Genomic DNA, 12,106 nt, shown 5'->3' with positions numbered 1-12,106 from the left:
TTCTGGATCAGAGGCTGCAGTACTGCAGTGTGGCTAGGAAAGGACCTCATTGAAGAACACACAGGGCAACCATCCCTGAGTCAGGCTCTCTCCCCCGTGCTTGCAAATATTTGTTGCAAAACATGTTTTCAGCAAAGGCAGGGTTTTTAGGCTCTGTTCAAATAAGTGGCTTCCTTCCCTTCAGAAAAAAAGAAAATATTGATGTCAAACTTCCCAAGTTGCTATTTGTCTTGAAAGCAAAAATGAACAGATCTTGGGCTCAGAAATGTTCTGGAAGATCTGAATAGTATTATTTCTACACTAGCTTAGCCAGGTCGGGGGTGGCCTGTTCAGCTCCACCCAAATTCCTTGGCCAACAGATCTTGGTGAGATGTGAAAGCCAGTGCTTTGTGAATAGGTAATGAAGTAAACAAAGTTGCAAAGTAATGGGAACAAGGTCTCTTGGGTTCTTGGTACCTCATCGAGGTGGTCACTCCACTGCCCTACATGGTGCAGGGCTTCCCAGGGGACCTGCAGGCTCAAGGGGCTTGCTTAGGGAGGAACATTCAAAGGATGTCTCAGCTTGCTTCTAACGAGAGCCACTGTTTTGTCACATCTACAGGTCACTGGTCCTTCTCATAGGCCAAGAGGATGGATGATAACAGAAGGATGTACACGCATGGGGTGCAGAGCATGGAAAAGGTTCAGTTAGCTTGAGCAGTGGTTCTCAGCCTTCCTAATGCTGTGACCCTTTACTACACGTACCTAATGTTATGGTAAAACCCCCAATCATAAAATTACCTCGTTGCTTCTTCATAATTGTAATTTTGCCACTGTTACGAATCATAATGTAAATATTCAATATGCGGGATGTCTGATATTTGACCCTGTGAAAAGGTCATTCAACCCCCAATGGCGTCCTGACCCACAGGTTGATAACTACTGAACTAGAGTATCACAAAGAAAGTAGTGTCAGTCAGCTTTCTGTCACTGTGACAAAATACCCAGGATGAAAAAAAAAATGTTGTAAGGAGGAAAGTTTCACTTGGCTCGAGGTTTCAGCAGTTCCCCTTCACGACTGGTTGACTCGTTACTTTGTGGCCTGCGGTGGATGTATACTCTAAGGTGGAAATGTATGGTGAAGGGAGGTGCTCTGTGAATGGTGGCTAAGAAAGGAAAGACAGCAGCTGGGGCTAGACTCCCAGTATCCCCCTCTAGGGCACTCTGTCAGTGACCTCACTTCCTTCTACTAAACCCCACCTCTTAAAGGCTCCACCACCTCCTAAAGGGCCAGAAGTTAGGGAGCAAGCCTTTACCACATAAGCATTTGGGGGATACAGAAAATACAAACTATGGCACTGACACATGTTGATTCTAATCTATAAAGGAGCATACGGGGCAGAGTGGACACAAACTGAACCCTCTGCAATCAGAAGCCCCTATCAGATATTCTAATACAGTTGCAAGAATAATAAGAAATACAAGCTCCCTGAATGGGTGAAGGAGAAAAGAGGGCAAGGAGGGGCCTACCATCATGCCAGCTGCAACAGCTCAGATTTACATAGCAACATGTGTCATGTGGCAGGTGGCATTGTAACTGCTGTCGCAGGTCAGTCTCTTCAGTCTTCGTAACAGCCCTAGGAAGGTACAGTTGTCCCTCAGTGTTTACGGAGATGCTTAGATGTTCAAGTCTCTTGTACAAAACAGTATAGAATCTGCACAGCCTATGGACAGCCTCCTATGGCCAGCAGATTGTTTCTAGGTTACTAACAATGCCTGACATTATACATATCTTGTTGTATTTACTGGGTGTTCACATTGTATTGTTTAGACAATGACAACAAAGTTGATACATGCCCAGCCGCAAGCATTTACAGCAAATATTTTTGACTCCTTCAATATGGAGAGATGAAGCTACAGATGCAGAGGGTATGACTATTCCCACTTCACAGATGAGGAAGAGGTCACAAAGAGGTTAGGTGTTTGGGATTTCCATCCACTCACTAAGCCCCTGTGGCCTGTGCTCTTACCAGTCAGGGAATGGGGGGCAGGAAAGAGATTTTTCTGCTCACACAAAACAGCCTTGGCCATATGAGACAGAATTCATTCAGAGGATTCAGTATGGTCCAAGTGATGGGCAGCAGCTGGGGATGTTTTCATATAATGAGACTTTGTGACATTGTGTTTAAGAAGTAAGATAGTATTTGTTCTTAATCACGAAGGCATAAATGTTAAAATGATGTTCAGAAGGAAAAGTCTTCAACCCACAAGTGGAGGAAAAAGGAAGATATTAGCATCAAATATCGATACTGAAACAGACACATCTAGGGATGAGTGGATACACCAAACCTCTTAATACTTTCTATATTTTCTTGTTTGATTTTCATTTTGTTTTGTTTTTTTAATTTAATTTTTATTTTTCACAATTTATTCATTATATATCCTGATAGAAGTCCCCTCCCTCAACTATTTTCTATATTTTAAAAAAAAAATTGTATATGTGCATATGTGCCCAAGTGCAATTACACGCATGTGGACAACAGTTTGCGAAGTCAGTTCTGCCCACCTTTATGGGGATTCCAGTGATCAAGCTCAGTGGCCAGGTTTGTATGGCAAGCATCTTTCCTTGCTGAGCCATCGTGCCAGCTCTGAATATTTTAATTTTATAACCAAGAAGTATGTTCACAACATGCATTTATTTATGGGGTGAGAGCTTAACATGAGTTCAAGCTTGTCTAGGAGGTACCTCTTCCATCTCCAAAGGAGATTCATGCTTGTAAAAAGGAACCATGACACATCTTTGAAGGTGGTTGAAATCTATCACTATACATTTATTCTCAATTATCATCTGGTGAAAATTTAACACATCTGGGGTAAATGCCGAAACGAGTGCCCTCAAAATTTTACACCCCTTATGAGTAAACTAACCTATCTGCCTCAGGTATGCCTGTCACCTATAGATGGGGCATCAGCTCTGTTGCAGCTAACTTGCCACTCACCCACAGAGCACATTTCACCAAAGCTTTCTTCCTAGGACCCTCCCGGGTGGAACCTGGTGAACGCAAGGTGAGAAACAGGGCAGGATGAGAGACTTGAGTCCATGCTCAGCTCTCCACATTCTGGTCTAAATTGTGTCATCGCTACTCTGCAATGCCTTCGAGGCAGGGATGATGCTGGCGACGGCAGTTCTCAAGCAGGAAATGGCCTGTGATTGGAGGACACTGTTGTCCCTTGCCCTCCGTCACCTGTCCAGCAGATCTGCTCCTTTTAGACAAGAAAAACAGATAAAAGGAGCGAGGGGCTAATTATTTTCCATAAAACAATGAGAGACCTGTTTTAGGGCAGTGTTAGCTTGGGCAGGGGTTGGGGGATTACTTGGCTCATTTCCTCCTGTCTACACTCTGAAAGCCACAAAGCAGCCACGCATTGTGATAATGGCTATTCAGACTGCGGAGAGAGAGTAAAGCAGACTCAGCCCTCAGATGAGTCACTACGGGGCAGGGCAGGCATTGTTTAAAATCGGTTTCCCTAGTTGACATCAAGGCTGGGTGCCCAATGGCGGAAGCAGGCTGACTTGATAATGCCCAAAGCTGATGGTCCCCAGGAGCCTGTGCCTGCCCTGAGCAACAGCCACTGTTTTCTTGCATTAGGACCACTCAGTGTCCAGAGCACATTGGGTGCTGCTCCTCCCTCAGTGCCGTATTTCCATCTGATGAGGTAGGCTCAAAGGTGAGGTGAGTTGCTGGGGGACCCAGCTAGGAAGCAGTAGAGTCACCTCATTCCCTGAGGTGACCCACTCTCTGCCTGCTTGGGGACCTCACCTCCCCAGGATCATAGTCTCTTTTCCTCTTGGCCTTAAAAACTTCCATTATGAGCGAAGCGACAAAGGCCAGTAGGCAACTCTCTCCAGGAAACCCTCGTGAAATGCCACAACCAGCGACATTCTCCGGAACGGGGAGAATTTCTGCAGAGGTTCTGGGAGATTCTGGCTGATCATGAAGAGCCAAGATGTGGAGCTGGAGGCAGAGTGGGAAGAAGATGGGGGTCAGGCCTTGGCCCTTGGAAGAGTATCAGCTGGACAAGCTGTCAGTGGGGACCTAACAGCTTCCGGGGTGGGAGAAAGAAGAGCATTTTTAGGACACCCATCCCCACGTGAGGTACAGCGCTGCCTGCCTGCTAGGATGGAGGAGCCTGGAGGTCTGGATCTCTGAAGCAGGGCCAATGAAGATGTGGCTTAGCCCAGGCTTAATGGCGGGTGACTGGCTTGCGGCTTCCACCTAAGCGGATGACCGGATATTAATACAGCAGGTTTCCCATTTACAGCGGCATCGCCTTGGACTTTATGGAGGCATTTTCGCTCCATAAACCCAACCTGCTTTCATATATGCCTTCTCATTTCCTGCTCACAAAGCCGGCTGCAAGGCACCTGTAATTATTTAATGTTTGAAGAAACTGGATCTCAAGAGACAAAGGCTGAGGCTCTTGTTTACCTGTCGACTGTTCCAGACCCAATGAAGAATAACTCCCTTTGGTCCAGGCCTCACCCAAGCCTTCGAAACTCACCCAGGGTTTGGCTTTCTAGCTGGTCAGATTTTAAACCTTGCTTTCTGATGGGAAGAATCGGGGCAGTAATGATGCCTACTGTAGAACAGTGCTGGCCAAGAAAAGTGTAATGTGAGCCCTGCGTGTGGGCTGCATCACAGTTTTTACATTTTCCTGGTTATCCCTCCCCCCTTTTTTATTTTGTTTTGTTTTGTTTCGAGAAAAGGTTTCTGCGTTTTAGCTAGGTTGGCCTCGAATTTACAGAGAAGCTCCTGCCTCTGCCTCCCACGTGCCGGGATTAATGACGTGCGCCACCACCTCCCAGCAGCTGATTATCACATCTTTAAAAGTAGAAAAAAAAGTGAATCATTAAAAAATATATATATATTTCAAACACTGTATCCAAACACGGTCACTGTGACCTGTTGTGGAGTTCTCTGGCTAGGTTCCCGAGCCGGTGAAAATTGTTGTGTAGCTCAGACAGCAACATTTTAACTCCGGAAGGGCACTGCGTTTCAAGAGCTCAATAGCCACCTGTGGCTAGTGGCTACTGAAATTACCTCATTGGTAGCCTAATATTTGGAGGAGTACCCTTGACCTCAGCGCTGTACAAGATTCCTCCCCTTCCTCCCCTCGCTCTCTCGCTCCAGCACGTGCGCACGGCAGAAATTTCGACTTTCAAGAAGCTTTTAGGACCCAAGGGTTCAGAGCAGACTGATGGCAAATCTAGTTTTGGGATTTGACCCGGTAATCTATCTGCAGAGCTCAGCCTTGCAGTCCTTGAAGTAAGCCCAGACCCTCTCTGGATCCTCCCCTCCTCCCCCCACGCGGTACCACGCCTGGCGTTTTAGCTCTCCCTCAATTACCACCCACGCTCGAAAGAGGACCGGGTGGGAGTTCAAGCCTCTGCTCAGCATGCAGGCGCCCCCTTTTCAGAAGGACTTCCAATGGAGATGCATCTTCGGTTCCGGGCTCCGAGGCCAAGAGCGTGGGGACACACCTGTCCTGCTACTGGGGAGGCGGGAGCCCAATCTCTAGCCCCTGAGTGTTGGGAGTGAGCGGGGTGGGGGAGAAGCCCGAGTGTGACCTCGCCAGCAGACCAGCAGCTCAGGTGGACGCCGACGGGGAAGCTAGCAGGACCCGCCGAGGGGCGCAGTGGCGCTGGGACGCAGGCTGCAGGGCGCGTGGCCCGGCACCTCGCACCGCGCCCCGGCTCCCTCTCGCGGTGCCGCAGTCCCCGCCGCGCCCGCCCCTCGGCCCTGCCCCCCCCCGTGACGTCAGCGCGGCCGGGCGGGTCCCCGGTTATAAAAGGCGGAGCTGGGGGAGGGCGACAGGTCTTTGCGCTCCCTAGCCCTCCGTCCACGCAGTACTCCGAGGGCCAGCGCCACCACCCCTTCTACAGCCAGCACCATGCGCGAGATCGTGCACATCCAGGCGGGCCAGTGCGGCAACCAGATCGGCGCTAAGGTGGGCGCGCCCCCGGGGAGGGTGTGGGTGGGGTCGCCCGCTTGGGTCGGGGTCCCAAGGTTGTTGGGGGAGGGGGCAGGCCGAGCCTGGGGGATCCAGAGGAGCCCAGGCTAGTGACGCATTCCATCGATGGCTACTGGGCGGGCCGGGTCCTGGGAGCCGGTCTTTCAGCCACGATGCGCGCCCGACCGGGTGTCTTAAATCAAAGGTCCATTACATTGCTTTGAGACGCAGCCCTTCTACGGAGGTGCAGTTGGCATTACTCTGTCTTGTTTTTTTTTTTTTTTTTTTTTTTTTTCGTCTCTAAAATTTGGGTCGGGATCACTGTCATCTGCGTTGAGAACCTCATATCAAATGTAATTTGTATTTTTTTTTTTTTTTTTGGTCTGTCATTTGAATGAAAAAAAAATGCAGTGTCATTGGTTTGACAGATGTTACAGAGGCGTGTCTTTGGGCCAACAGACGAGGGTGTTAGACAGATTCTCTTACGAGGGCTGGACTAGACGTGACACAAAATGCTACGGTCGTCTTTCTCCTCCGTTGTGACACTGCACGGAACAGGGGCTGTGAGACCCGACGACGGTCGGGAGGCAGCAGTGGGCTTTTAACATGGGTGTGGGCGGGTGCCTGTACAAGGACGAGGTCTCTTTCAGCACCGCCATCTTGCCCACCCAACCTCCCCACCCCCTTTCCTGCTGCCAAGTTACAATGGAGGCTCCATCCTGAGGATGGCTTTTGCCAGGGCTGCCAGGCGCCCTCTCAGGATCGTGCTGCCCATCGCCAAACATTCCTAGCTTGGGGTCAATATACGGAAGCCAATATGTAGGTCAGTGGTATAAAACTGGGTTGTTGAAAGCTGCCTTGAAGTCTGTGCCAGGAGCCATTGATCCCTGGAGGCGCAGGGGGCGGGGCACCTGATCTTCCCTTCTGCCTTCCCCATCCATTAGCCTGTACCTAGTAACATTCAGCCCTGCCTGGAGTGATAGAGAACCACTGCCTCTGCAGTTCTGGGAGGGGATCTGCTGTACTCACTTCCTTCTCCAGGCTCCTCCCAGCCCAGCATCTGTGGTCATAACATGGCCGGTGCACTGCGCATTTTTAAGACCCTCTGCAGCAGCTGCTGCCCAAACACATAGGGGCCAGCAGCTCACTGGGCTCTTGCCTGCTGTCTGATCAAGACCTTTCTGAGTGACAGTTAGATCCTAAGCTCATGTGACTCTCTTCATTGCAGTTTTGGGAGGTGATAAGCGATGAGCATGGCATCGACCCCACCGGCAGTTACCATGGCGACAGTGACTTGCAGCTGGAGAGAATCAATGTGTACTACAATGAAGCTGCTGGTAAGGGTTTGGATGTTTGGATATCAGACTTGCTTTCCATTCTGTGGCAGAGGAAGTGGCCTAGGAGCATGCAAACAAGAAAATGCCTTTTGCATACTCACTTACAATGCCATCTGGAAAAAAAAAAATGTGTGCTGTAGTTCTGGAGACCTCTGCATGTTTGGCATGAATAAGCACACTCTGCCTCTCCATTTTCTTTTCCTCCTTTGTCTCAAAGCTGGGATTTTTGTAATGAGTTCTGCTGCTACATCTATCTCCTTGCCAAGCCCAGTTGTAAGTCAGCTCTTGTCCCCACAGGCAACAAATATGTACCTCGGGCCATCCTGGTGGACCTGGAGCCGGGCACCATGGACTCAGTGAGGTCGGGACCCTTCGGCCAGATCTTCAGGCCAGACAACTTTGTGTTTGGTATGTCGTCATGCTCCATGAGAGCCGGCCAAATGACTCACTCCCTTCCTAGCAGCCACGGGCTTTACAATTCTGTGTTCTGTGTGCAGTGCCCAGCTGAGCCTGTGTCCCACAGACCGCAAATCCTGGCCTGCCCTATGCAGCTGACAAGATCATGTCTGTGGCCACCCTTGGCAGCTCAGAGGAGAGTGTGGGCCTGTTGAGGCTGTGAAAGGCCTCCATGAGGAGCAGCCTCTGGGGGAGGGAGGGGTGAGAAGATGAAAGTCTTCAAAGAGGGCATCACAGGCTGCAGGACACTTCAAAGGGCCAGCGATGCCAGGTAACCACTTCAGTGACCAAGGTGTAGACCAAGTGCTTAGAGCTGCCTTCCCCTGCCTCTTTAATTATGCCTAATGAAGAATCTTTACAGAATGTTCTCCGTGCTTAATTTTAGAAGCTACTGAGTATTGTTAAAATGTGTCCTCTTCCTCAAACTTGATTATTTAAAAAAAAAAAAGTTTTACTTATTTATTTATTTACTACTATTTATAATTATTCTGCCTGTATACTAGAAGAGGGTACAAGATCTCTGGCAATTGAACTCAGGACCTTTGGAAGAACAGCCAGTGCTCTTAACCTCTGAGCCATCTTTTTAGCCCTCACACTTAATTCTTACTTTATTATGATCCCCAGAGTCTTTAAGGTCAGGGATACATGGACAATATTTCCTTCCTATAAAACAGTGTATCAAAAAGACCACTGGATGTTTTCTAAGGCCAGTTCTTCCTTTTCCTTCACAGTCCAATGACACCACCCTCAATGCTTAAGTTTGTATAATATTCTCTTCCTTCCTGGCAGGCCAGAGCGGTGCAGGAAATAACTGGGCCAAGGGCCACTACACAGAAGGTGCCGAGCTGGTGGACTCTGTCCTGGATGTGGTGAGGAAGGAGTCCGAAAGCTGTGACTGTCTCCAGGGCTTCCAGCTCACCCACTCACTGGGGGGAGGCACCGGCTCAGGCATGGGGACCCTGCTCATCAGCAAGATCCGAGAGGAGTACCCAGACCGAATCATGAACACCTTCAGCGTCATGCCCTCACCCAAGGTCTCTGACACCGTGGTGGAACCCTACAACGCCACCCTCTCCGTGCACCAGCTGGTGGAGAACACAGATGAAACCTATTCTATCGACAACGAGGCTCTGTATGACATCTGCTTCCGCACTCTCAAGCTGACCACACCCACCTATGGCGATCTCAACCACCTGGTGTCAGCCACCATGAGCGGGGTGACCACCTGCCTGCGCTTCCCAGGCCAGCTGAACGCAGACCTTCGCAAGCTGGCTGTGAACATGGTGCCCTTCCCGCGCCTGCACTTCTTCATGCCAGGCTTCGCACCTCTGACCAGCAGGGGCAGCCAGCAGTACCGAGCCCTGACAGTGCCCGAGCTCACCCAGCAGATGTTCGACTCCAAGAACATGATGGCCGCCTGCGACCCCCGCCATGGCCGCTACCTGACCGTGGCCGCCATTTTCCGGGGCCGCATGTCCATGAAGGAGGTGGATGAGCAGATGCTCAACGTGCAGAACAAGAACAGCAGCTACTTCGTGGAGTGGATCCCCAACAACGTCAAGACGGCCGTGTGTGACATCCCTCCTCGAGGCCTCAAGATGTCAGCCACCTTCATTGGCAACAGCACGGCCATCCAGGAGCTGTTCAAGCGCATCTCGGAGCAGTTCACCGCCATGTTCCGGCGCAAGGCTTTCCTGCACTGGTACACGGGCGAGGGCATGGACGAGATGGAGTTCACCGAGGCGGAGAGCAACATGAATGACCTGGTGTCTGAGTACCAGCAGTACCAGGATGCCACAGCTGATGAGCAGGGCGAGTTCGAGGAGGAGGAGGGCGAGGATGAGGCTTAAGAACTTCTCAGATACATTGTGCACCTTTAGTGAACTTCTGTTGTCCTTCAGCATGGTCTTTCTATTTGTAAATTATGGTGCTCAGTTTGCCTCTATCAGAAATTCACTGTTGACGTTATAGTTTGAACCTCCTTTCAAGATTACAGTATTGTCTAAGAAATCTATACTAATAAAAAAGCATGTCTATAAAACCTGTGGTCCTTTTGTCCTCGACATCCTATCTTTTTTTTTTTTTTTTTCTGAAATACAAAGCTTCAGGGTGTAATAACACTGTGGGACTTGATTAGTGTTTTAATTGTTAGCATTCCAGATACCCTATGAACTTGTCAAATCAAGGACTTAATCAAAAGCTTTTAATTCTCAGGCAATAAAAATATGTTGTAAATTCAAGATGTGCTAAAATAGCAAACACAAACACTACAGATGATTACCATGAAATTTATTTGAAAACAAATTACGGTAAAATTTGCCTTTCGATAAAAGAATTTGCTTTCAGGACAATGATAGAAACTCACGATTTAATGTTAAAAACGCCAATATTCATGTTTTTGCAGCCACTGAAACTATAACCTGATTTGGGTATGCAGTTTTTCTTGCTTGCATAGTTACACCATAGGGAGTATAAAAAACCTGACCGTTCTGTCTGTGAACTGAGGTGAAAAGCAAGAGAAGGCCATGTGGAGCATCCTGGTAACAGGGTTGGCATGGTCCTTCAGTACAGAATCCCCCAGACACCGAAGGCTTCCTGGAATCTCACTGTAGAAAGTCTTCTACCAACTTGTTGAATTCATCGGCAAAGCGTAAGTGCAGGTTATGTTTGCCGTCAGGCATCAGATGCAGCCTAAGAGACAAACCAAGGGCTTGATCAGTGGCCTAGAGTAAAAACGTTTCCCTCTCCCTAGCATTTGAAGACACTCTTTCAGAACCATATGAACATTCCAAGGATGTGAATGTCAGGGTGAACTCCCGTGCAAGTTCCTGCCACTCCAGAGATGGACCATAAGGCCATCACTGAACAGTGACAATGTTGGGATTGGCATCAGGTAACAAAAACAGTTACAGGTTGACTGGAAAACAGTGGAGAAGGTGATCTGATAGTTACTTTAAAAATCCATTTTTAACAAACTTGTTTTTTAAACAAGACTACTGGGGGAATGACTATAAAAATTATAGTAGTGACGGCGATTGACCATAACCCCAGTTCTTCAAAAGATGAAAAGAGTGAGACATGGTGGGAATTCACTGAGTTGCAGAGGTGAGTTTTTATTTGGGGAGGGGGGAGGTATCTGCAGAGTGGGCAAGCAAAATAGGAATGCTCAGGCCCCAGCAGCAGACCTCATATAAGGTTCTAAGTCATCTGTCACGTTCAGGGTACAGAGCAAATAAGCCTGACTGCAGCCAGCAGACAGATGGAAAAATGCCTTCGGAATTTTGGGTGGGTGTTGAGACTCCTCAGCAGCCATGTGTGCACAACTACTTCTGCAGCTGTCAAATCATGTCTTTGGTGGACCCCTCTGTCCTGGAAAGCCCCCCCCCCCTTTTTCCATTTAATATCATTTTGGTCAAAGGGGACTGATTTGCAATTTTTTTAAAAAAAAAACAAATACAAATTTTTAAAAAATCTATTTTATTTATTAGCTTCTAAAGCATAGAAACAGAGTTTAGACAAAGCTTTTAGGAGGCCAAGGTTAAGTTCGAGCCATGTTGTCTACAGTGACAACTGGGTTTTGAAAGAAATAGACTGGAGCAAAATTCCAGTGGCTACACTCTGTACTTTGTCTGATCTTTTTGATGAGGGCTGATGGCTCTCAGAAATTGAGCGGCTGATAGGGAGGACTCTGGAGGAAGGCGGCCCTGCTCAGAAGATGCTGGGCCTCTTGCGATTCTGCCATGCCAGTAGCAGGGGTGGAAGGACCAAGAAAATCAAATGGAAAGGAAATATATATGGCTGGTATCTTTCAGGGGTGGCTGCAAGACTAATAATGCTACTCATGGTAACTCAAACATTTAAGTTGAAAAGACGCGTTTTAAAAGGGAGGAGTTATACCAGCCACACCACGCAGGTGTGGGGCTACAGGCATGCACAAAGCTACACGTTTTAAGACACAGAAAACACTCAGCTGCTGAGCATGCTGAGGTGACAGAAGCAAGAGCGTAGGCCAGACTATAACCATTTATCTTAATTAAGCTGGGTTTGGAAGTCAAGAAACCCTGACCCGGCCATCCTGAAGTACATCTAGAGAATGCCCAACTCAGCTGCCCCCGGTCCTGCCCCGTTTCTACAATCTGCCTGTTCCCAACAAGGACAGCTGCAAATCCCTTTTTTAGCCATACAATGAAGCCTGGTAAAGGTGAAGCCTACAGTTTTTCTACAACATCCCTACATCTTGGGAAAGGAGATATAAGGTTCTTTATGTTAAAAACATGAGAGAACTGCTCTAGATGCTGGATGGGAGCATTAGTGGATACGGA

General features: G+C 48.5%; 2 protein-coding genes across 3 annotated transcripts in view; one reads left to right on the top strand and one right to left on the bottom strand.

The window, feature by feature from the left end:
- The first annotated feature begins 5,828 nt into the window (after nt 1-5,828).
- Nucleotides 5,829-9,825, top strand: Tubb2a (tubulin beta 2A class IIa). The gene is made up of 4 exons (XM_060372616.1): nt 5,829-5,988; nt 7,220-7,328; nt 7,626-7,736; nt 8,574-9,825. Exons 1-4 carry the CDS (start codon nt 5,932-5,934, stop codon nt 9,632-9,634), a joined length of 1,338 nt encoding a protein of 445 aa, XP_060228599.1. The 5' UTR covers nt 5,829-5,931; the 3' UTR covers nt 9,635-9,825.
- Nucleotides 9,826-10,056: 231 nt separating this feature from the next.
- Nucleotides 10,057-12,106, bottom strand: part of Bphl (biphenyl hydrolase like) — a 35,153-nt gene continuing 33,103 nt past the window's right edge. For both annotated transcript variants that reach the window (XM_060372617.1, XM_021657772.2), the window contains one exon: nt 10,057-10,475. Coding sequence is in view for 1 of the 2 variants with exons in the window: in XM_021657772.2 (XP_021513447.1) it covers nt 10,388-10,475 (88 nt within the window). In the remaining variant the exon portion in view is untranslated. The remainder of the gene's footprint in view (nt 10,476-12,106) is intronic.

Source organism: Meriones unguiculatus, chromosome 19 (assembly GCF_030254825.1).
Source record: "Meriones unguiculatus strain TT.TT164.6M chromosome 19, Bangor_MerUng_6.1, whole genome shotgun sequence".
NCBI classification, from domain to species: domain Eukaryota; kingdom Metazoa; phylum Chordata; class Mammalia; order Rodentia; family Muridae; genus Meriones; species Meriones unguiculatus.
The sequence above is the reverse complement of the archived record's forward strand: the minus strand, read 5'-3'. Positions and strand labels throughout refer to the sequence as shown.